Source organism: Haemorhous mexicanus, chromosome 35 (genome assembly GCF_027477595.1).
Source record: "Haemorhous mexicanus isolate bHaeMex1 chromosome 35, bHaeMex1.pri, whole genome shotgun sequence".
In the NCBI taxonomy this organism is placed as follows: Eukaryota; Metazoa; Chordata; class Aves; order Passeriformes; family Fringillidae; genus Haemorhous; species Haemorhous mexicanus.
Window position 1 is genome coordinate 959795 of NC_082375.1, and position 23389 is coordinate 983183.

Below are 23389 nucleotides of genomic sequence, written 5' to 3' on the forward strand. Positions count from 1 at the left end.
TCCGTCTCCAGCCCCACCCTGACCCCTGACCCCGTGCCCAGCCCCACCCTGACCCCCAGCCATGTCCAGCCCCACAGTGACCCCACACCCAGTGTCCAGCCCCTCCCCTTGACCCCCAGCCCGGTGTCCAGCCCTGCTGACCCCTGACCCTGTGTCCAGCCCCACCCTGACCCCTGACCCCATGTCTGACCCCGTGTCCATCCCTGCTGACCCCTGACCCCGTGTCCATCCCTGCTGACCCCCGGCTGTGTCCAGCCCCACCCTGACCCCTGACCCCGTGTCCAGCCCCGTGTCCATCCCTGCTGACCCCGTGTCCATCCCTGCTGACCCCCGGCTGTGTCCAGCCCCACCCTGACCCCTGCCCCCGACCTGTCCTGGCGCAGATGGAGCCCGAGGAGACGCGGGAGATCCTCCTGCCCAACTGGCAGGGCAGCGGCTCCCACGGCATCACCATCGCCCAGACCGACGACGGCGTCTTCGTGCGCCGCGTGCAGCAGAACTCGCCCGCCGCCCGTATGGGCGTGGTGCAGGAAGGTGGGCACACCTGGCGCTCCGGGCCGCCCTGCGTCGGCCTGCTGGCACCTCAGGGGCTCCTGTCCCTGTCCCCGTGGGTGGTGACCCCGTGGTTCAAGTGCTGGGGGTCCAAATCCTGCCCCCCCCCGAGGGTTTGGGGTTAAAATGGGATTTTTGGGGGCTTGGGGACATCCTGGTGGCATCTCAGGAGCTTCTGACCCCACAGCTCCAGTGCTGGGGATCCAAATCTTGAGGGTTTGGGGGTTAAAATTGGAGTTTTGGGGGTTTGGGACATCCTGGTGGCACCTCAGGAGCTCCTGTCCCTGTCCCCCTGGGTGGTGTCCCCACGGTTCAAGTGCTGGGGGTCCAAATCCTGCCCCCCCCCGAGGGTTTGGGGTTAAAATGGGATTTTTGGGGACTTGGGGACATCCTGGTGGCACCTCAGGAGCTCCTGTCCCTGTCCCCCTGGGTGGTGTCCCCACGGTTCAAGTGCTGGGGGTCCAAATCCTGCCCCCCCCCGAGGGTTTGGGGTTAAAATGGGATTTTTGGGGCTTTTTCATCCATCCTGGTGGCACTTGGGGTGTTGATTTTTCCATGCCTGTGGGAAATGACCCCGCAGTCACCCAGCTGGGGACAGGGGGGTTCTTCCCTGAGGGTTTTGGGGCTCAAAGTGGGACTTTTGGTCCATTTTGGTGGCACCTCAGGAGCCTCTGCCTCCTCTGACGACCCCGCGGTCACTCGGGTGGGCACAGGGGGTCCCTCCCGGTGTCCCCCCACCCCGCAGAGCCCTGAGCTGGCTGTCCCCGTCCCCAGGGGATCAGATCGTCAGCGCCACCGTCTACTTTGACAAGCTGCAGTCGGGGGAGGCGGCGCAGCTGCTGCAGAGCATGGGGCAGCACACGCTGGGGCTGCGGCTGCAGCGCCGCGGCGACCGCTCGCCCACCGCCCCCCACGGCCACGGGCAGCTGGACACGGTGCCCGGCAGCCCTGAGGTCATGCTGGTGAGTGAGGAGGAGGAGGAGGAGGAGGAGGAAGGAGGAGGAGGGTGATGCAAGGGGGAGGAAAATGTGGGGAGGATGAGGAGGAGGAGAATGGGGATGGGGATGAAGATAAGGGTGGGGATGGGGATGAGGATGATGAGGATGAGGACGAGAGTGGTGGGGAGGATGGGGATGAGGATGAAGATGAGATGAGGATGGGGAAGAGGATGAGGATGGGGATGGGGACAGGGATGAGGATGAAGATGAGATGAAGATGGGGAAGAGGATGAGGATGGGGATGGGGACAGGGATGAGGATGAGATGAGGATGGGGGAGGATGAGGAAGAGGATAAGATGGGAATGGCGATGGGGACAGGGATGAGGAAGAGGATGGCGATGGGGACAGGGATGAGGATGGAGATGGGGATGAGGAAGAGGACGGGCACGGGGGCAGCCGCGTCCCGCCCTCACCGTGTCCCCGCAGAGCGGCGATGACGAGGAGTACCGGCGCATCTACACCACCAAGATCAAACCGCGGCTCAAGTCCGAGGAGGGCCCGGAGGCCGAGGCCGGGGGGACGCAGAGCAGAACCATCACGGTCACCCGCAGGGTCACCGCCTACACCGTGGACGTCACCAGCCACGACGGCGACCTCGGCCTCATCGGCGGCGCCGACGTCCACGCGGGGCCGGGGCACCTGCCCGGGACACCTGAGGGGCTTCACCTGAGCCAGATTCCTGCTGGAGAAACTGGAAAATCCCTGCCGGGCTGGAAGGGCTCCGCAGCCTTGCCAGGGTCGCCCCGGGTCGAGGCCAACGGACAGTTTGGAGAGCTGGACGGGTCACTCCACGTGTCCGGCGGGGCTCCGTGTCCCCACGGAGAGGTCGGCGGCTCCTCGCCGCCCGTGGACGTGGGGAAAATCAAGATCCCGACGTTAAAAATCCCCAAATTTGGGTTCCAGGCCGGTGGCGAAGCTGCGGCCCCGCAGGTGGGCGTGGGGGCGGACGTCACCTGCTCGCCCGCGCCGGACATTTGGGCCCCGTCCGGCAAAGCCCCGCAGGTGCCGCAGGTGGACGTGGCGGTCAAAGGGGCCACCAAGGTCCCCTCCCCTCCACTGGATGTCCCCAGCGTGGAGATCCCAGCCCCGGACGGCGCCAAGGGGAAAATCAAAATCCCGCACTTGACCTTCCCCAAATTCACCGCCCAGGGTGACGGCGGCGCCGCCGTGGATGTCCCCAAGGGCGTGGCCGTCCCCAAGGGCGTGGCCTGCCCCGAGGTGGCCCTGGAAGGAGAATGGAAAGGCCCCACCTTCAAGAAGGTGGAAACGCCCCAAATTTCACTGTCGGATGTGAACCTGAACCTGAGGGGCCCCAGAGGGGAAGGGGACCCCAAAGGACTCCAGGTGGACCTGAAGGGTCCCCAGGTGGACGTGGCCGGGCCAGGGGGTGGCCTGAAGGGCGTGGAGGTGGACGTGGACGTGAAGGGGCTGAAGGGAGGAGTGGACGTGTCCGTGCCGAGCGTGGGGGCCGGATTGAGGGGGCCCCAGCTGGACCTTAAAGGGCCCCAACCTGGGGTGGAGGTGCCCGGGGTGGACATCAAGGGCCCCGCGGTGAAGGTGCCCGAGGTGGGCATCAAGACCCCCCAGATGTCCGCGCCCGACGTCGACCTGAGCCTCAAAGGGCCCGGAGGGAAGGGAAATCTGGACATTTCTGCCCCAAAACTGGAAGGGGAGCTGAAGAGCCCCGGGCTGGACATCAAAGGCCCCAAAGTCGAGGTTGGGAGCCCAGAAATGGAGATCCAGGGGCCCGAGGGGAAACTGAGGTTCCCCAAGCTGAAAATGCCCAAATTTGGGGTGAAGGGAGAGAGCCCCAGCGTCGAGGTGACCCTTCCCAAAGGGGGGGTGGACGTCTCCTGCCCCAAGGTGGACGTCAGCGTCCCCAGCGTGGACATCAAGGGCCCCAAGGTGGACGTTGAAGGGCCCGAAGTGGAGGTGCAGGGCCCCGAGGGGAAATTCAAGATGCCCAAGTTCAAAATGCCCAAATTTGGGATGCCCGGGGTGAAAGCAGAAGGTCCCGAGCTGGACGTGAACCTCCCGAAGGGCGGCATGGAGGTGTCCGGCCCCAAGGTGGACGTTGAGGCGCCGAGTTTGGACATCCAGGCCCCCAAAGTCTCCGTGCCGGGCGTCGAGCTGACCCTGAACGGCGCCAAGGCCAGCGGCGACCTGGACGTGTCCGTGCCGGGTGTGAAGGGCCCCGAGCTGGACATCAAGGGCCCCAAAGTCGAGGTTGAAGGGCCAGATTTGGACATCCAAGGCCCCGAGGGCAAACTGAAGTTCCCCAAGATGAAAATGCCCAAATTTGGGGTGAAGGGAGAGACCCCCAGCGTGGAGGTGACCCTTCCCAAGGGCGGAGTGGACGTTTCGGGTCCCGGCGTTGCCGTCGAGGTCCCCGGCGTGGACCTGAAGGGCCCCAAGGTGAAGGTGCCCGAGGTGGGCATCAAAACCCCCCAGATCTCCATGCCCGACATCGACCTGAACCTCAGAGGGCCCAAAGTCAAGGCAGATTTGGACGTTTCCACCCCAAAACTGGAAGGGGAGCTGAAGAGCCCCGGGCTGGACATCAAAGGCCCCAAAGTCGAGGTTGAAGGCCCAGATTTGGACATCCAAGGGCCCGAGGGCAAACTGAAGTTCCCCAAGATGAAAATGCCCAAATTTGGGGTGAAGGGAGAGAGCCCCGACCTGGAGGTGGCGCTCCCCAAGGGGGAGGTGGACGTTTCTGCCCCCAAAGTGGACATTTCTGCCCCCAAAGTGGACATTTCTGCCCCCAGGGTGGACATTGATGTCCCTGGTGTGGATGTGGCAGGGCCAGAGGTCAAAGGGAAAGGCCTCAAGTTCAAAATGCCCGAACTCAACGTTCAGACCCCAAAACTCTCCATGCCTGACGTGGATCTGGGCCTGAAGGCCCCGAAACTGAAAGGGGACATTGGAATTTCTGGGCTGAAGGGCCCGAAAATCGACGTGAAAGGCCCCAAGGTGGATGTGGAAGGTCCCAAGGTGGATGTGGAAGGTCCCAAGGTGGATGTGGAAGGTCCCAAGGTGGATGTGGACGTGCCCGAGGTGGACTTGGAGTGTCCAGAAGGGAAGATGAAAGGCCCCAAATTCAAGATGCCAAAACTCAACATCAAATCCCCCAAAATCTCGATGCCGGACGTGGATTTGAACCTGAAGGGACACAAAGTGAAGGGAGAGGTGGACGTGTCCCTCCCCAAGGTGGAAGGCGACATCAAGGGGCCGAAGGTGGACGTGGAGGTCCCGGACGTCCACCTGGAGGGTCCAGAGGCCAGACTGAAAATGCCCAAACTGAAATTGCCTCATTTCAACGTGTCCGGGCCCAAAATGGAGGGGCCTGAGGTGGACGTGGCCCTGCCCAAAGGAGAGGTGGACGTCTCCGGGCCGGAGGTGGACGTTGAGGGTCCAGAGGTGGACGTTGGAGGAGCGGAAGGGAAATGGAAAGGTCCCAAATTCCGGATGCCGAAACTCAACATCAAATCCCCCAAAATCTCGATGCCGGACGTGGACCTGAACCTGAAGGGACCCAAGGTGAAGGGAGATGTGGACGTGTCCCTCCCCAAGGTGGAAGGGGAATGGAAAGCTCCAGAAGTGGAAGTTAAAGGGCCGGAAGTGGACGTTGAGGTGCCCAGCGTGGATTTGGAGGGGCCCGAGGGGAAGATCAAAGGGCCCAAGTTCAAGATGCCCGAGATGCACATCAAGACCCAGAAGATCTCCATGCCCGACGTGGACATCAACCTGAAGGGCCCCAAGGTCAGGGGCGACGTGGACGTGTCCCTTCCAAAGCTGGAGGGTGACCTGAAGGGCCCCGAACTGGACATCAAGGGCCCCAAAGTGGACATTGAGGCACCCGATGTGGACATCCACGGCCCTGAGGGGAAATTCAAGATGCCCAAGTTCAAGATGCCCAAATTTGGGCTGAAGGGAGAAGGCCCCGAGGTGGACGTGAACCTCCCAAAAGGAGACCTGGACGTGTCTGGCCCCAAGTTGGACATTGAAGGGCCAGAGGTGGACATTGAGGGCCCAGAGGGGAAGGTGAAGGGTCCCAAGTTCAAGATGCCCGAGATGCATTTTAAGACCCCCAAGATCTCCATGCCCGACATCGATTTGAATCTCAAGGGCCCAAAACTGAAGGGAGATGTCGATGTCTCTGTCCCCAAACTCGAGGGTGACCTGAAAGGTCCTGAAATTGACATCAAGGGCCCCAAAGTGGACATTGAGGCACCTGATGTGGACATTCACGGCCCTGAGGGGAAATTCAAGATGCCCAAGTTCAAGATGCCCAAATTTGGGATGCCCGGGGTCAAGGCAGAAGGCCCCGAGGTGGACGTGAACCTCCCAAAAGGAGACCTGGATGTGTCCTGCCCCAAAGTGGACGTTGAAGGGCCAGAGGTGGACGTGGAGCTGCCCGAGGGGAAGGTGAAGGGCCCCAAGTTCAAGATGCCTGAGATGCACATCAAGGCCCCCAAGATCTCCATGCCCGACGTTGATTTCAACCTCAAAGGCCCCAAAGTGAAGGGGGATGTGGACGTTTCCCTTCCAAAGCTGGAGGGTGACCTGAAGGGCCCCGAAATTGACCTCCAGGCCCCCAAAGTGGACATTGAGACCCCCAATGTGGACATTCATGGCCCTGAAGGAAAATTCACCATGCCCAAGTTCAAGATGCCCAAATTTGGGCTGAAGGGAGAAGCCCCCGAGGTGGACGTGAACCTCCCAAAAGGAGACCTGGACGTGTCCTGCCCCAAGGTGGACGTTGAAGGGCCAGAGGTGGACATTGAGGGCCCAGAGGGGAAGATCAAAGGTCCCAAGTTCAAGATGCCCGAGATGAATATCAAAGCCCCCAAGATCTCCATGCCTGACATCGATTTGAATCTCAAGGGCCCCAAGGTCAAGGGGGGTGTGGATGTCTCTGTCCCCAAGTTGGAAGGTGACCTGAAGGGCCCAGAACTGGATGTCAAGGGCCCCAAAGTGGACATTGAGGCACCTGATGTGGACATTCACGGCCCTGAGGGGAAATTCAAGATGCCCAAGTTCAAGATGCCCAAATTTGGGATGCCCGGGGTCAAGGCAGAAGGCCCCGAGGTGGACGTGAACCTCCCAAAAGGAGACCTGGACGTGTCCGGCCCCAAGGTGGACATTGAAGGGCCAGAGGTGGACGTGGAGCTGCCCGAGGGGAAGGTGAAGGGTCCCAAGTTCAAGATGCCCGAGATGCACATCAAGGCCCCCAAGATCTCCATGCCCGACGTTGATTTCAACCTCAAAGGCCCCAAGGTCAAGGGCGATGTGGACGTGTCCCTTCCAAAGCTGGAGGGTGACCTGAAGGGCCCCGAACTGGACATCAAGGGCCCCAAAGTGGACATTGAAGCGCCTGACGTGGACATTCACGGCCCTGAGGGGAAATTCAAGATGCCCAAGTTCAAGATGCCCAAATTTGGGCTGAAGGGAGAAGGCCCCGAGGTGGACGTGAACCTCCCAAAAGGAGACCTGGACGTGTCCGGCCCCAAGGTGGACGTTGAGGGGCCAGAGGTGGACGTGGAGCTGCCCGAGGGGAAGGTGAAGGGTCCCAAGTTCAAGATGCCCGAGATGCATTTTAAGACCCCCAAGATCTCCATGCCTGACATCGACCTGAACCTGAAGGGCCCCAAAGTGAAGGGGGATGTCGATGTCTCCGTCCCCAAGTTGGAGGGCGACCTGAAAGGTCCGGATGTGAACATTAAAGGTCCGAAGTTGGATGTGGACGTTCCTGAGGTGGACATTGAAGGTCCCGAGGGGAAGTGGAAGGGACCCAAGATCAAGATGCCCGAGATGAACATCAAGGCACCCAAGTTTTCTCTGCCTGATGTCGACCTGAACCTGAAAGGTCCCAAAGTGAAGGGAGACGTGGGCGTGTCTGCCCCAAAAATAGAAGGTGACGTGAAAGTGCCGGATCTGGAGTTGAAAGGACCCAAAGTGGACGTGGATGTCCCTGACATTGAACTGGAGGGCCCTAAGGGGAAGATCAAAGGGCCCAAGTTCAAGATGCCCGAGATGCACATCAAGGCCCCCAAGATCTCCATGCCCGACTTTGATCTCAACCTGAAAGGCCCCAAAGTGAAGGGAGACGTGGACGTGTCTGTCCCAAAAATTGAGGGAGATTTGAAGGCCCCCGACGTCGACATCAAAGGCCCCAAGGTCGATGTGGATCTGCCCGACGTCGACCTGGAGTGTCCCGAGGGGAAGATCAAAGGTCCCAAGTTCAAGATGCCCGAGATGCACTTCAAAACCCCCAAGATCTCCATGCCAGACATCGACCTCAACCTGAAAGGGCCCAAACTGAAGGGGGATTTGGACATTTCTGCCCCAAAACTGGAAGGGGACCTGAAGGGCCCAGATGTGGACATCAAAGGTCCCAAGGTGGACATCGAAGCTCCCGACGTGGACATTGATCTCCCAGAGGGGAAGGTGAAGGGCCCCAAGTTCAAGATGCCCGAGATGCACTTCAAGGCCCCCAAGATCTCCATGCCCGACTTTGATCTCAACCTGAAGGGCCCCAAGGTCAAGGGGGACATCGATGTGTCCGTGCCGAAGCTCGAAGGGGACCTGAAGGGGCCAGAGGTGTCACTGAAAGGTCCAAAAGTGGACGTGGAGGTTCCCGACGTGGAGCTGGAGTGTCCTGAGGGGAAGATCAAAGGGCCCAAGTTCAAGATGCCCGAGATGCACTTCAAGGCCCCCAAGATCTCCATGCCTGACTTTGATCTGAACCTCAAGGGCCCCAAAGTCAAGGGGGACATCGATGTCTCTGCTCCAAAGATGGAGGGTGACCTGAAGGGCCCTGAATTGGACATCAAGGGCCCCAAAGTTGATGTCGACCTCCCCGACGTTGAGCTGGAGTGTCCTGAGGGGAAACTGAAGGGCCCCAAGTTCAAGATGCCCGAGATGCACATCAAGGCCCCCAAGATCTCCATGCCCGACATCGACCTCAACCTGAAGGGCCCCAAACTGAAGGGGGACGTCGATGTCTCTGTCCCAAAGCTGGAGGGAGACCTGAAAGCCCCAGACATGGACATCAAAGGCCCCAAAGCCAATGTGGAGCTCCCCGACGTTGAGTTGGAGTGTCCTGAGGGGAAGATCAAAGGGCCCAAGTTCAAGATGCCCGAGATGCACATCAAGGCCCCCAAGATCTCCATGCCCGACATTGATTTCAACCTCAAAGGCCCCAAAATCAAGGGCGACATCGATGTTTCTGCTCCAAAGCTGGAGGGTGACCTGAAGGGCCCCGAACTGGACATCAAGGGCCCCAAAGTGGACATTGATGTGCCAGACGTGGACATCCATGGTCCAGAGGGGAAATTCAAGATGCCCAAGTTCAAGATGCCCAAATTTGGGCTGAAGGGAGAAGGCCCCGAGGTGGACGTGAACCTCCCAAAAGGAGACCTGGACGTGTCCTGCCCCAAGGTGGACGTTGAGATGCCGAGTGTGGACATTGAGGGCCCAGAGGGGAAGATCAAAGGGCCCAAGTTCAAGATGCCCGAGATGCATTTTAAGACCCCCAAGATCTCCATGCCCGACATTGACCTGAACCTGAAGGCCCCCAAGGTCAAGGGCGATGTCGATGTTTCCCTTCCCAAAGTGGAAGGGGATCTCAAGGGCCCAGAACTGGACATCAAAGGCCCCAAAGTCGATGTGGACCTCCCCGATGTGGAGCTGGAAGGGCCAGAGGGGAAGATCAAAGGGCCCAAGTTCAAGATGCCCGAGATGCACATCAAGGCCCCCAAGTTCTCCATGCCCGACGTCGACTTCGGCTTCAAAGGCCCCAAGGTCAAGGGCGACGTGGACGTGTCCCTTCCAAAGCTGGAGGGTGACCTGAAGGGCCCCGAACTGGACATCAAGGGCCCCAAAGTGGACATTGAAGCGCCTGACGTGGACATTCACGGCCCAGAAGGAAAAATAAAGTTCCCCAAGTTCAAGATGCCCAAATTTGGGCTGAAGGGAGAAGGCCCCGAGGTGGATGTGAACCTCCCAAAAGGAGACCTGGACGTGTCCGGCCCCAAGGTGGACATTGAAGGGCCAGAGGTGGACGTGGAGCTGCCAGAGGGGAAGGTGAAGGGTCCCAAGTTCAAGATGCCCGAGATGCACATCAAGGCCCCCAAGATCTCCATGCCTGACGTTGATTTCAACCTGAAAGGCCCCAAACTGAAGGGGGACGTTGATGTTTCTGTTCCCAAACTCGAGGGTGACCTGAAGGGCCCAGACATCGACATCAAAGGCCCCAAAGTCGATGTGGACCTCCCCGATGTGGAGCTGGAAGGGCCAGAGGGGAAGATCAAAGGGCCCAAGTTCAAGATGCCCGAGATGCACATCAAGGCCCCCAAAATCTCCATGCCTGATGTTGATTTCAACCTGAAGGGCCCCAAAATCAAGGGTGACATCGATGTCTCTGTCCCCAAGGTGGAGGGTGACCTGAAGGGCCCAGAACTGGATCTCAAGGGCCCCAAAGTGGACATTGAGGCACCTGATGTGGACATTCACGGCCCTGAGGGGAAATTCAAGATGCCCAAGTTCAAGATGCCCAAATTTGGGATGCCCGGGGTCAAGGCAGAAGGCCCCGAGGTGGACGTGAACCTCCCAAAAGGAGACCTGGATGTGTCCGGCCCCAAGGTGGACATTGAAGGGCCAGAGGTGGATGTGGAGCTGCCAGAGGGGAAGGTGAAGGGTCCCAAGTTCAAGATGCCCGAGATGCACATCAAGGCCCCCAAGATCTCCATGCCCGACGTTGATTTCAACCTGAAAGGCCCCAAACTGAAGGGGGACGTTGATGTTTCTGTTCCCAAACTCGAGGGAGAGCTGAAAGCCCCAGACATCGACATGAAAGGCCCCAAAGTCGATGTGGACCTCCCCGATGTGGAGCTGGAAGGGCCCGAGGGGAAGATCAAAGGTCCCAAGTTCAAGATGCCCGAGATGCACATCAAGGCCCCCAAGTTCTCCATGCCTGACGTTGACTTCAGCCTGAAGGGCCCCAAGGTCAAGGGTGACATCGACGTCTCTGTCCCTAAATTGGAGGGTGACCTGAAGGGCCCTGAACTGGACATCAAAGGCCCCAAAGTGGACATTGAGGCACCCGACGTGGACATTCACGGCCCAGAAGGGAAAATCAAAATGCCCAAGTTCAAGATGCCCAAATTCGGCTTTTCTGGGCCCAAAGTGGAAGGCCCCGAGGTGGACGTGAACCTCCCCGAAGCCGAGGTCAACGTTTCGGGTCCAAAAGTCGATGTTTCTGTCCCCGAGCTGGACCTCGAAGGCCCCGAGGGGAAACTGAAGGGCCCCAAGTTGAAGAAGCCGGAGCTGCAGTTCAACGTGCCCAAGATCTCCATGCCCGACATCGACCTGAACCTGAAGGGCCCCAAAGTGAAAGGTGACCTCGATGCTTCTCTTCCCAAGGTGGAGGGCGAGCTGAAAGGCCCCAGAGTGGACATCAAGGGGCCGGAGCTCGAGCTGGAGGGGCCGAAAGTTGACCTGGAAGGAAAAGCTAAAAAGTCCAGGTTTAAACTTCCCAAGTTTGGCTTTTCTGGCCCAAAAGTTCAAAGCCCCGAGGTGGATGTGAAGGTTAAAAAACCTGAGGTGGAACTGTCCGGCCCGAAAGTCGAGGTCCAGGCTCCAGATTTGGACGTGCAGGGAAAATCCAAGGGCTCCAAATTCAAAATGCCTTTTCTGAACATTTCTTCACCCAAAGTCTCGATGCCGGACGTGGAGCTGAACCTGAAGGGGCACAAAATGAAGGGGGAGTTTGACCTGTCCGCCCCCAAACTGGAAGGGGAGCTGAAGGGTCCTGAGGTGGACATCAAGGGCCCCAAGGTCGACATCGAGGCCCCTGACGTGGACGTTCACGGCCCGGAGGGGAAAATCAAAATGCCCAAGTTCAAAATGCCCAAATTTGGTGTTCCTGGGTTTAAAGGGGAGGGGCCAGAGGTGGACGTGAACCTGCCCTCAGGAGAACTGGACATGTCCGGTCCTAAGGTGGACATTGAAGGGCCAGAGGTGGACATTGAGGGGCCGGAGGGGAAGATCAAAGGCCCCAAGTTCAAGATGCCCGAGATGAACATCAAAGCCCCCAAGATCTCCATGCCTGACATCGACCTCAACCTGAAGGGCCCCAAGGTGAAGGGGGACGCGGACGTGTCCCTGCCCCAGGTGGACCTGAGGGGACCCAAGGTGGACGTGGACGTTCCCGACGTCGAAGGGCCGAAGGGGAAAATCAAGGGCCCCAAATTCAAAATGCCCGAGATGAACATCAAAGCTCCCAACCTGTCCATGCCGGAGCTGGACCTCAGCCTGAAAGGTCCCAAGGTCAAAGGGGGGGTGGACGTCGATCTGTCCGCACCAAAAATCGAAGGGGACCTGAGCTTGCCGGGCGTCGACGTCAAAGGCCCCAAGGTGGACATTGAAGGGCCAGAGGTGGACCTGGAGGGCCCAGAGGGGAAGATCAAAGGGCCCAAGTTCAAGATGCCCGAGATGCACATCAAGGCCCCCAAGATCTCCATGCCCGACGTTGATTTCAACCTCAAAGGCCCCAAGGTCAAGGGCGACATCGATGTTTCTGCTCCAAAGCTGGAGGGTGACCTGAAGGGCCCCGAACTGGACATCAAGGGCCCCAAAGTGGACATTGATGTGCCAGACGTGGACATTCACGGCCCTGAGGGGAAATTCAAGATGCCCAAGTTCAAGATGCCCAAATTTGGGCTGAAGGGAGAAGGCCCCGAGGTGGACGTGAACCTCCCGAAAGGAGACCTGGACGTGTCCTGCCCCAAGGTGGACGTTGAAGGGCCAGAGGTGGACATTGAGGGCCCAGAGGGGAAGATCAAAGGGCCCAAGTTCAAGATGCCCGAGATGCATTTTAAGACCCCCAAGATCTCCATGCCCGACATCGATTTGAATCTCAAGGGCCCCAAGGTCAAGGGCGATGTCGACGTTTCCCTTCCTAAAGTGGAAGGAGACCTGAAAGGTCCTGAAATTGACATCAAAGGCCCCAAAGTCGATGTTGATCTCCCCGATGTGGAGCTGGAGGGGCCAGAGGGGAAGATCAAAGGGCCCAAGTTCAAGATGCCCGAGATGCACATCAAGGCCCCCAAAATCTCCATGCCCGACTTTGATCTGAACCTGAAGGGCCCCAAAGTGAAGGGAGACGTGGACGTGTCCCTGCCGAGCGTGGAAGGAGAACTCAAAGGGCCAAAGGTGGACGTGAAAGGCCCTGAATTCGATGTTTCTGCCCCAGATGTTCAAATCGAGGGCCCCGAAGGGAAGATCAAGGGCCCCAAGTTCAAGATGCCTGAGATGCACATCAAGGCCCCCAAGATCTCCATGCCCGACATCGACCTCAACCTGAAGGGCCCCAAATTAAAGGGAGATGTCGATGTCTCTGTCCCCAGTGTGGAAGGGGACCTGAAAGGTCCCGAAATTGACATCAAAGGCCCCAAAGTCGATGTTGATCTCCCCGATGTGGAGCTGGAGGCGCCTGAGGGGAAGATCAAAGGGCCCAAGTTCAAGATGCCCGAGATGCACATCAAGGCCCCCAAGATCTCCATGCCTGATGTTGACTTCAGCCTGAAGGGCCCCAAGGTCAAGGGTGACATCGATGTTTCTGCTCCAAAGCTGGAGGGTGACCTGAAGGGCCCCGAACTGGACATCAAAGGCCCCAAAGTGGACATTGATGTGCCAGACGTGGACATCCATGGTCCAGAGGGGAAATTCAAGATGCCCAAGTTCAAGATGCCCAAATTTGGGCTGAAGGGAGAAGGCCCCGAGGTGGACGTGAACCTGCCAAAAGGAGACCTGGACGTGTCCGGCCCCAAGGTGGACATTGAAGGGCCAGAGGTGGATGTGGAGCTGCCAGAGGGGAAGGTGAAGGGTCCCAAGTTCAAGATGCCCGAGATGCATTTTAAGACCCCCAAGATCTCCATGCCCGACATCGACCTCAATCTCAAAGGCCCCAAATTAAAAGGGGACGTTGATGTTTCCCTTCCCAAAGTGGAAGGGGACCTGAAAGCCCCAGACATCGACATCAAGGGCCCCAAAGTCGATGTGGATCTCCCCGATGTGGAGCTGGAAGGGCCAGAGGGGAAGATCAAAGGCCCCAAGTTCAAGATGCCCGAGATGCACATCAAGGCCCCCAAGATCTCCATGCCCGACGTTGACTTCAGCCTGAAGGGCCCCAAGGTCAAGGGCGACATCGATGTCTCTGTCCCCAAGGTGGAGGGTGACCTGAAGGGCCCCGAAATCGATCTCAAGGGCCCCAAAGTGGACATTGAGGCACCCGACGTGGACATTCACGGCCCTGAAGGAAAAATTAAAATGCCCAAGTTCAAGATGCCCAAATTTGGCTTTTCTGGGCCCAAAGTAGAAGGTCCCGAGGTGGACGTGAACCTCCCAAAAGGAGACCTGGATGTGTCTGGCCCCAAGGTGGACATTGAAGGGCCAGAGGTGGACATTGACCTGCCCGAGGGGAAGGTGAAGGGTCCCAAGTTCAAGATGCCCGAGATGCACATCAAGGCCCCCAAGATCTCCATGCCCGACCTGGACCTGAACCTGAAGGGCCCCAAGCTCAAAGGTGACCTGGACGTGTCCCTGCCCAGCGTGGAGGGAGAGCTGAAAGGTCCCGAGGTCGGCGTCACCGCCCCCGAGGTGGCCATCGACAGCCCCGAGGGCAAGTTCAAACTGCCCAAGTTCAAGATGCCCAAATTCTCCATGCCGGGGTTCAAAGGGGACGCGGTGGACGCGGACCTGACCCTCCCCAGGGGTGACGTGGCCATCTCGGGCCCCAGCGTGGACCTGGAGGCTCCTGAGCTGAGCGTGGACGCGAAAGTCAAAGGGCCCAAGGTTTCCATGCCCGAGATGCACATCAAGGCCCCCAAGATCTCCATGCCCGACGTCGATTTCAACCTGAAGGGCCCCAAACTGAAGGGGGACGTTGATGTTTCTCTTCCCAAAGTTGAAGGAGACCTGAAAGGTCCTGAAATTGACATCAAAGGCCCCAAAGTCAATGTTGATCTGCCTGATGTGGAGCTGGAGGGGCCAGAGGGGAAGATCAAAGGGCCCAAGTTCAAGATGCCCGAGATGCACATCAAGGCCCCCAAAATCTCCATGCCCGACGTTGATTTCAACCTGAAGGGCCCCAAGGTCAAGGGTGACATCGACGTCTCTGTCCCCAAGGTGGAGGGGAACCTGCAGTGCCCGGATGTCGACCTCAAGGGCCCCAGAGTGGACATTGAGGCACCGGACGTGACCCTGGAAGGGCCCAAGGTCAAGATGCCCCAGATGCACGTCAAGACCCCCCAGATCTCCATGCCCGACATCGACCTGAACCTGAAGGGCCTGAAGGTCAAAGGTGACGCTGACCTGCATGGCCCCAGGCTCGAGGGGGGTCTGAAGGGCCCCGAGGTGGACATCAAAGCCCCCAGAGTGGACATCGAGGGCCCGGCGGTCGACGTCGATGGTCTGGAGGGGAAAGTGAAGATGCCCAAAATGAAAATGCCCAAATTTGGCTTGAAGGGGGAAGGTCCCGACGTGGATGTGAACTTGCCAAAGGCCGAACTGGATCTGTCTGGCCCCAAAGTCGATCTCAGCCTGCCAGAGGTCAACGTTGAAGGTCTGGAGGGCAAAGTGAAAGGCCCTAAACTGAAAATGCCAGAAATGCACGTGAACGTCCCCAAAATCTCCATGCCCGAGATAGACTTGAACCTGAAAGGCCACAAAACCAAGGGCGGCTTTGACATTTCCACCCCGAAGGTGGAAGCTCACCTGAAGGGCCCCGAGGTCGACCTCAAAGGCCCAGAATTCGGGGTCAAAGGCCCTGAGGTTGACGTTGAATGTCCTGACGTGAATGTTGAGGTCCCAGAAGCCAACATCAAAGCTCCCAAGTTTAAAAAGTCCAAATTTGGGTTCGCAATGAAAAGCCCCAAGGCAGAGGTGGACTTACCTGAGGCGGAGCTGAACGTGGAGTCCCCCGAGGCCCACCTGTCCGCCAAGGGCAAGAAGAGCAAGTTCAAGATGCCCAAAATCCACATGAGCGGCCCCAAAGTGAAGGGGAAGAAGGGGGCGTTCGACGTCACCGCGGCGGGGGCCGAGCTTGACGCGGAGCTCGGCGCCGCCGTCCCCGACGTCACCGTGGGGGGCGGCGCCGCCGTGAAGTCCCCCAAGGGCAAGAAGCCCATGTTTGGGAAGATCTCCTTTCCCGACGTCGAATTCGACCTGAAATCGCACAAATCCCGCGGGGAGGCCTCGCTGGGCGTCCCGAAGGCCGAGGGCGATCTGGAGGTCAAGGGTGACCTCAGCGCGGACGTGGAAGGTCCCGAGGTGAACCTGAAAAGCCCCAAAGTGAAACTCCCCGGGGTCCAGGTGGGCGCGGGGGACGTGAAAATCGGGGGGGAGCTGAAGGGCCCCCCCAGCATCGACGTCGACGTCGGCGTGAAAGGACCAAAAGTGAAAGGTGAAGTCGGCGTGGGCGGAGCACAACTGGAAGGTCCCGAGGTGAACGTGGGATGGCCCAAGGGGGGGAAAGTGGGTTTGGGGCTGGAAATGCCGGACGTGGGCTCGGAGGTGGACGTGAAGCTCAAAGGGCCCCAGATCTCCAGAGCTGAGTTGGAGGGGAACCTGAAAGGACCAAAATTAAAGGGAGATTTGGACATTTCGGGCTCCGCGGAAGGGCCCGGCCTCGCCCTGGACCTCGGCGGCCTTGGGGGGAAGGTGAAGCTGCCCACGGTGAAGACCCCAACTCTGGAGGTCCAGGGGGGCGTCCCCTGCTCCGTCCAGTCCCCGGGGGCCAGCCTGGACCTCCAGGGGCCCTCGCTGGACGTCTCCGGCCTGGATTTGGATGTCAACACGAAAGGACCAAAGTTGAAAGGAGACGTCGGTGTCAAATCCCCCCAGGGGTCGGCGGACGACGCCGGCTTCGAAATCCTGGGGGGCACCATCAAGCTGCCCTCGCTGAAGCTGCCCCAGTTCAGCATCTCCAGCCCCGGCGTGGACGGAGGGGACGCGGGGGTCACTCTGGAGGGCCCCCAGGCCAAGGGGGGGCTGAAGGGCTCCAGTCTGGGCCTGGAAGGCCCCGAGGTGGAGCTGAAAGGGCCGAAATTCTCCTTGCCGGACGCTGACCTGAGGCTGAAAGGACCAAACGTGGACGTGGCCGGCGACATCAAAGGGTCAAAGGTCAGCGTGGAAGCCCCTCACGGAGGGATCGGCGTCCACCTGGAGGCTCCGGCCGTGGAAGTGTCCGGCTCGGGGTTGAACCTCAACGTGAAGGGGCCCAAGGTCAAAGGTGGGGTCGAGGCGACGCCGCCGTCGGTCAGCGCCGCTTCCGGAACCTTCCAGGCCTCGTGCCCCAGGGCGGGCACCGAGGGCGGCCAGGTCAAGGTGTCCTTCCCCAAGCTGAGGATGCCCAAATTCGTCTTCTCGGAGCCCGAGGCCAAGGGCCGTGAGGTCGGCGTGGACGTCGACTTCCCTGAGCCGGAGCCGGACGAGGCCGAGGCGCGGCTGAAGAGATCCAAGCTCAAGATGCCCAAATTCAACTTCTCCAAGCAGAAGGGCCGGGCCGCGGGGTCCCCCGAGGCCACGTCCGGCTCCAAGGGCGACCTCAAGAGCTCCAAGGGCAGCCTGGGCCCGGCCGAGGGCGAGCCGGAGGCCGAGGCGCCGGCGGCCAAGGCCAAGTTCTCGCTGTTCCGCGCCAAGAAGCCGCGGCCGCGCTCGTCGTCCTTCAGCGAGGCCGAGCCCGACGGCGCCCGGCAGCCCAAGGGCAAATTCGGGACCTTCGGGGGCATCGGCTCCAAGGCCAAGGGCTGCTACGAGGTGGCGGCCGGCCATGAGGACGGCGCGGGGGCGCCGGGGTCACCCACGGCCGCCCGGCTGTCGTCGTCGTCGTCGTCGTCCGAGGGCGGCGCCCGCGCCGGGATCCGCCTGCCCGGGCTGGAGCTGGCCGTGGCCAAACGCAAGGAGTGACCCCTGGAGGCCATGAGTGACCCCTGGAGGTCATGAGTGACCCCTGGAGGCCATGAGTGACCCCTGGAGGTCATGAGTGACCCCTGGAGGTCATGAGTGACCACCCGGCCATGAGTGACCCCTGGAGGTCATGAGTGACCACCAGGCCATGAGTGACCACCAGGCCATGAGTGACCCCTGGAGGCCATGAGTGACCCCTGGGTGGCCATGAGTGACCACCAGGCCATGAGTGACCACCCGGCCATGAGTGACCCCTGGAGTGGTCAAGCAGTGACCCCCGGGGGGGTTGTACATAGCCCTGCCCCCAGGGACCCCCACGTGTACAGAGGGAGGGGGAGGGGCTGGGGGTCCCCCCTCCCCCCGGATTTTGGGGTCCCTTCCCCCCCGCCGAGAGCTTCTCACTTCTTCTCTCCCAATTTATCTTTTTTTTTTTTTTTTTTTGATATTTTTATTGGGGTTTATTTTTGTGTCCCTGGTTTTTTCCTCCTCCTCCCAAAATATTTTCAGTGTTTGGTTCGTGGAAAGGAATTTTTTTTTTTTCCCCCTCAGTTTTAACTTTTTTTTTTTCTTTTTTTTTTTTTTTTTTTTTTTTTTTGTGGGGCAGGAGGTTCGGCTGGGATTTATTCAGAGTTTGGGGTCTTGTTTTGGTTTGTGAAAGAAACGAAAGCAAAACTGCGGATTTTTTATTGAAAAAAACCCAACCCAACCTGTGGATTTATTAAAAAATGAACCAAACCCAAAACCATATTAAAAAACAAAGCAAAAATGTGGATTTACCAAAAAAGAAACCAAATAAAGGGGAATTATTAAAAAAACCAAAGTAAAAATGTGGACCTATTTAAAAAAAGATTTATTGAGGAAATGAATATAAAAATAAATTGCATAAAAGAATTAACAGGGGCAAAAATGGGTCTGTTAAGAAAGTAAACCAAAGAAAAGGGGAATTATTAAAAAATAAAATTAAATGGGTATAGCCAAAGAAATAGGCTCAAAAAATGTGGATTTATTGAGCAGAATAAACTCCCAAAAATGGGTTTATTAATAAAATTAACCAAAACCATCTATTTATTAATAAAAGAAAACAAAATATATGGATTTATTAATAAAATAAACCAAAAATCGTGGGTTTATCATTCAAAACAAACCAAAAAAATTTGGATTTATCAATAAAATAAACCAGACCTGTGGGTTTATGAATAAAATAACCAAAATATATGGATTTATTAATAAAATAAACCAAAAAAGGTGGGGTTATCATTAAAAATACCCTGAAGCCGTGGATTTATTCCTACAAACAGCCCGACAGCGCCGAGTGTGACCTCTGGGACGGCGCCGAGGCCCCGAGCTGGGACATTCCAGCCGCGGCTCGGGACCCGAGCTCGGATGACTCCGGGGGATGGAGCCAGCCCAGAGCTGCTCCCAGGGTTTGGTTTGATTTTATTTCATTTTATTTCATTTATTTCATTTATTTTCCTTTTTTAGCTGTTTTGTGGCTGGTTTTGTTGTATTTGTTACACCCCCTGTACAATAATTTGACACATTCGCCCGTTTCCGTCTCGTTTAGCCCCAAAGTTTAACAGGAGCGTCCGGGGTAAAGTTTTGTGGATTTTTTTTTGGGGGGAAGTTTAAATAAATTGAATTTAAAATTTAAAAATAATTAAAAAAAAAAAAAAAACCTCAGAAACCAGAAGAAACCTTTTCCCTTTGCAGCACTTTAACGCCAATTAACGGGAGAAAATCCGGGGTGGAAAACGCAAATAAAATTTGTTTATTAACCGTGACTTTGGTGCACTCTGGGTCGTTTTGGGGCTTTTTGGGCTCAAATTTGGGGTTTTTCGCTCAAATCGGATCCTCCCGCTGGACTTGGGGGGTCACAACCCCCCCCAAAAACATTTGGGATCCTGTCCCCTCCCCCCAGCTCGAATTTCAGGTCCCCTCCCCCCACCTTGGCCCCTCCCACTCCCAAATTTGGGATTCCCCCCCCGCCCCACTTTGGGCCTCCCGCCCGCCAGGGGGCGCTGCTGCGCCTCCCCCGTCAGGAAATGGCGGACCGGAAGTCGGCCATGTTGCCCTGATGCATGACGGGAGCTGGAGTCCCATAAATGACAAACACTTCCGGCCATGTCCTTCCGATGCATGATGGGAAGTGAAGTTCAAATTTAGAGGCAAAACCGGAAGCAGCTTGGCGGCCATGTTATTTCCGAGGCATCCTGGGAGCTGTGGTTTTTAAGTAGGGGCGGAAGTTCGGCCATGCCGGCAGCCGATGCATGCTGGGAGCTGTAGTTTGCTGTGGTAAACAACCCGGGCAGGGTCTCCGCCTCGTGCGCTGGGCCTTACTGGTCCGGACTGGGCCTTACTGGTCCGTACCAGCAGCTGCTCGCCACGCTCCCGTGACATCACCCACACAGAGGCATCATGGGTAGGGGGCCAAATTTACTGAGGGACAGTCACCCCCATGTCCAGGGGGCATCCAGGTGTCCATGGAGGGTCCCCAGGTGTGTCCCTAGCTGTGGCAGTTGTCCCCAGGTGTCCTCAGCTGCCCCCAGGTGTCCATTGGGAGGTTCCACGGTGTCTAAGGTGTCCACTGGGGTTCCCCAGCGCTGTCCCTGGTGTCCCCAGCTGTCCCAGGCGTGCTCAGGTGTATCCCCAGCGGTCCCAGGTGTTCAGCAGCGCCGGTCGGAGTTGGGGTACCTCACTCTCAGCCCCTCCTTGAAGGCCCGGTAGCGCTGGCGGTTGCGGCCCAGCTCGGCCTCGCGCCCCCCGTGGAACCCGCCCGGCTCCTTCCAGCCCCGGTGGGTGACGAAGGCCCCGTCCAGCACCGCGAAACGGAACCCGGCCACGTGCAGCTCGCAGGCCTGGGGGGCACCGGGGGGTCACGGAGAGACCCCGTGGAGCCCCGGACACACAGAGACCCCCCAGAGACCCCCAGAGCACCCCCAGACCCCCCACAGACACACAGAGACCCCCCAGAGACCCCTTCCCGGACACACAGGGACCGCTCAGAGACCCCGGAGCACCCCCAGACCCCCCAGAGCACCCCCAGACCCCCCCCCAGAGACTCAGAGACCCCCACAGGCCCCTATCCCATCCATGGTCCCCCCGAGAACATCCCCAGACCCCACAGAGACCCCCCCCCAGACCCCCCCAGCCCCCGTGGCCACCCCAGGACCCCCAAGGCCGCCAGGACCCCCGTGCCCCCCGGCCCCACCTGGCTGATGCGGTTGAAGCCGTACTGCAGGAAGCCCTCGTCGAAGGGGGGCACGCCGCGGGCGGGGGCCACGAAGAAAGGCTCCCAGGGGTCCCTCCAGGGCACCTCGTAGGCCACGCGCAGCCGGGGGGGGCCCGGGGGGGCGGGGGGCAGCGCCCGCCAGCGGCCGAAGGCGGTGGGGGCCTGGCAGCGGGGGCAGAGCCCCCCGTAGAAGGGGCGGGCGACCCCCGCCCCCCAGAGCCGCAGCAGCTCCGCCTTGGAGCCCGGGGGGCGGCGCGACCCCCGCAGCTCGAAGGCCGGCAGCACGAAGAGAGCGCGGGCCCAGGGGGGGCCGCCCGGGGGGTGGGGGGCGCTGAGAGCGTGGGGGTCACCCCAGGGGTTGGGGTCACCCGGGGCATTGGGGTCACTCAGGGCGTTGGGGTCACTCAGGACACTGGGGTCACTCAGAGGATTGGGGTCACTCGGGGCTTGGCGACCCCTGGGCTCTTGGGGGCCCAACGAACTTTTGGGGTTCTTCGGGACCTTGGGGACCCCCAGGGCGTTGGGGACACCGGGGTCACTCAGGCCATGGGGGACCCCCGAGGAGTTGGGGACCCCCAGCCCACCGGGAGCCCCCAAAGTTTTGGGGCTCCCCAAATCCCCCCAAGCCCCCGGAGCTCTGGGGTCCCCCAGGGCCCCCCAGTTTTTGGGGTCCTGTTCCCCCCCATTTCGGGGGTCCATCCCCCCCTGTCCCCCCCAGTTTGGGGGCTCCCCGCCCCAGTTCCGGGGGTCCAGCCCCCCGCCCCGCAGCAGCTCCAGGAACCCCTCGCGCAGCCCCGGGCTCGGCTCCACGTCCGCGTCCACCATGAGCACGAAACGCCCCCCGGCTTGGGGCGGGGGTCGCGCCCCGGGCCCCCCCCCGGCCGCCCCCTGCCAGGCCACGTTCCTCAGCAGGTTCCCGGGGTACGGCACCCCCAGAGTGTAACTGGGGGGGTCGGCGGCCGCCAGCCTGGCCAGAGCCCCCCGGCACCCCCCGGGGGGCTCTCGGGGGTCTTTCTGGGGGGGCGGCACCCTGGGCGGGGGTCCCGCCGCCCCCTGCACCACCTGCAGCCTCAGGCGCCCCCGCAGCCCCCGGCAGGGCCCCCCCAGGAGCCGCAGCAGCTCCCGGAGCCCCCCCCGGGGCTCCCCAAAAACCGCCAGGGACAGCGGCCCCCCCCAGGACCCCCGCCCCAGCGCCGCCGCCGCCCGCCCGGGGGTCCCGTGGGTGGCCAGGACCAGCTCGGGGCGGGGGGCGCGGGCCCAGCCCGGGGGGGCGCCCAGCACGTCCCAGTAGACCCGGAAGGAGCCCGAGGCGTCCAGGACCCCCCGGGGGGGGCGGGGGGCGCGGGGCGGGGGGCGCGGGGCGGGCAGCGAGCGCAGGTAGAGGGTCTGCAGCAGGGCCAGCCCCCCCAGCAGCCAGGCACAGCCCCCCAAAAACCGGGCCCGGGTCATGGGGGGCTGCGGGGGCACTGGGGGGGAGACTGGGGGCACTGGGGGGCACTGGGAGGGGTCAGAGGGGGCACTGGGAGGGTGCTGGGGGATACTGGGGGGCACTGGGAGAATTCCGGGGGTCGCTGGGGCCGGCGCGGAGCCGGGACCAGTCCGGCATGCTGGGACCAGTCCGGGCTTACTGGGACCAGTCCGGGGTTACTGGGACCAGTTCGGGGTTACTGGGACCAGTTCGGGGCTGGGAGAATTCCGGGGGTCGCGGGTCCCAGTCCGGGGGTCTCGGGTCCCACTTTGGGGGGTGGGGGCGGTTCCGGGGGTCGCGGGTCCCACTTTGGGGGGTGGGGGCGGTTCCGGGGGTCGCGGGTCCCACTTTAGGGGGTGGGGGCGGTTCCGGGGGTCGCGGGTCCCACTCTGGGGGGTGGGGGCGGTTCCGGGGGTCGCGGGTCCCACTTTAGGGGGTGGGGGCGGTTCCGGGGGTCGCGGGTCCCACTTTGGGGGGTGAGGGCGGTTCCGGGGGTCGCGGGTCCCACTTTGGGGGGTGAGGGCGGTTCCGGGGGTCGCGGGTCCCACTTTGGGGGGTGAGGGCGGTTCCGGGGGTCGCGGGTCCCACTCTGGGGGGTGGGGGCGGTTCCGGGGGTCGCGGGTCCCAGTTCGGGGGTGGGGGCGGTTCCGGGGGTCGCGGGTCCCACTTTAGGGGGTGGGGGCGGTTCCGGGGGTCGCGGGTCCCAGTCCGGGGGTGGGGGCGGTTCCGGGGGTCTCGGGTCCCACTTTGGGGGGTGGGGGCGGTTCCGGGGGTCGCGGGTCCCACTTTGGGGGGTGGGGGCGGTTCCGGGGGTCGCGGGTCCCAGTCCGGGGGCGCTGGGACCACTCCGGGACTCACCGCCCTGCGCCGGCGCCGGGAGGGGCTGCGCATGCGCGGGGCGGAGAGGCGTGGTCTCAAACGAGACGGGGCGGGGTTATGTAGATTAGCCCGTGCTGCGTGAGTGGGCGCGGTTTCGTGGCTAGGGAGGCGTGGTTTGATGTTGTGGGCGTGGTTACGAGCCGGGGGCGGGGCCTCGCGGCTCCGGCGGGACCCCCAAATCCTCCCCAAATCTTCCAAATCTCCCCCAAATCCTCCCCAAATCCCCCCCAAATCTTCCCCAAATCCCCTCAAATCTTCCCCAAATCCTCCCCAAATCTTCAAATCTCCCC

The 23389-nt window shown here is 60.4% G+C and overlaps 2 protein-coding genes across 19 annotated transcripts; one reads left to right on the forward strand and one right to left on the reverse strand.

Annotated features, from left to right (window-relative positions):
* Nucleotides 1–365: 365 nt before the first annotated feature.
* Nucleotides 366–19304, forward strand: AHNAK (AHNAK nucleoprotein). Of its 17 annotated transcripts, none has more exons than XR_009490087.1 (5): nucleotides 366–534; nucleotides 1327–1514; nucleotides 1978–17612; nucleotides 17687–17706; nucleotides 17746–19304. XR_009490087.1 is itself a non-coding variant. In XM_059872372.1 (4 exons), exons 1-3 carry the CDS (start codon nucleotides 384–386, stop codon nucleotides 17521–17523), a joined length of 15885 nt encoding a protein of 5294 aa, XP_059728355.1. In that variant the 5' UTR covers nucleotides 366–383; the 3' UTR covers nucleotides 17524–17552; nucleotides 17669–19304. The 17 variants fall into 17 exon arrangements, 3 of the variants coding, with proteins under 3 accessions (XP_059728355.1, XP_059728356.1, XP_059728357.1); XR_009490091.1 differs by having other exon boundaries at nucleotides 1978–5499; nucleotides 5884–17612; nucleotides 17651–19304; XR_009490081.1 differs by having other exon boundaries at nucleotides 1978–17650; nucleotides 17687–19304.
* Nucleotides 19269–22927, reverse strand: B4GAT1 (beta-1,4-glucuronyltransferase 1). 2 transcript variants are annotated; one of them, XR_009490092.1, is made up of 3 exons: nucleotides 20732–22927; nucleotides 20070–20378; nucleotides 19269–20018 (listed from the first exon to the last, which is right to left on the reverse strand). XR_009490092.1 is itself a non-coding variant. In XM_059872376.1 (2 exons), exons 1-2 carry the CDS (start codon nucleotides 22199–22201, stop codon nucleotides 20187–20189), a joined length of 1662 nt encoding a protein of 553 aa, XP_059728359.1. In that variant the 5' UTR covers nucleotides 22202–22838; the 3' UTR covers nucleotides 19269–20186. The 2 variants fall into 2 exon arrangements, 1 of the variants encoding a protein (XP_059728359.1); XM_059872376.1 differs by having other exon boundaries at nucleotides 19269–20378; nucleotides 20732–22838.
* Nucleotides 22928–23389: the final 462 nt, after the last annotated feature.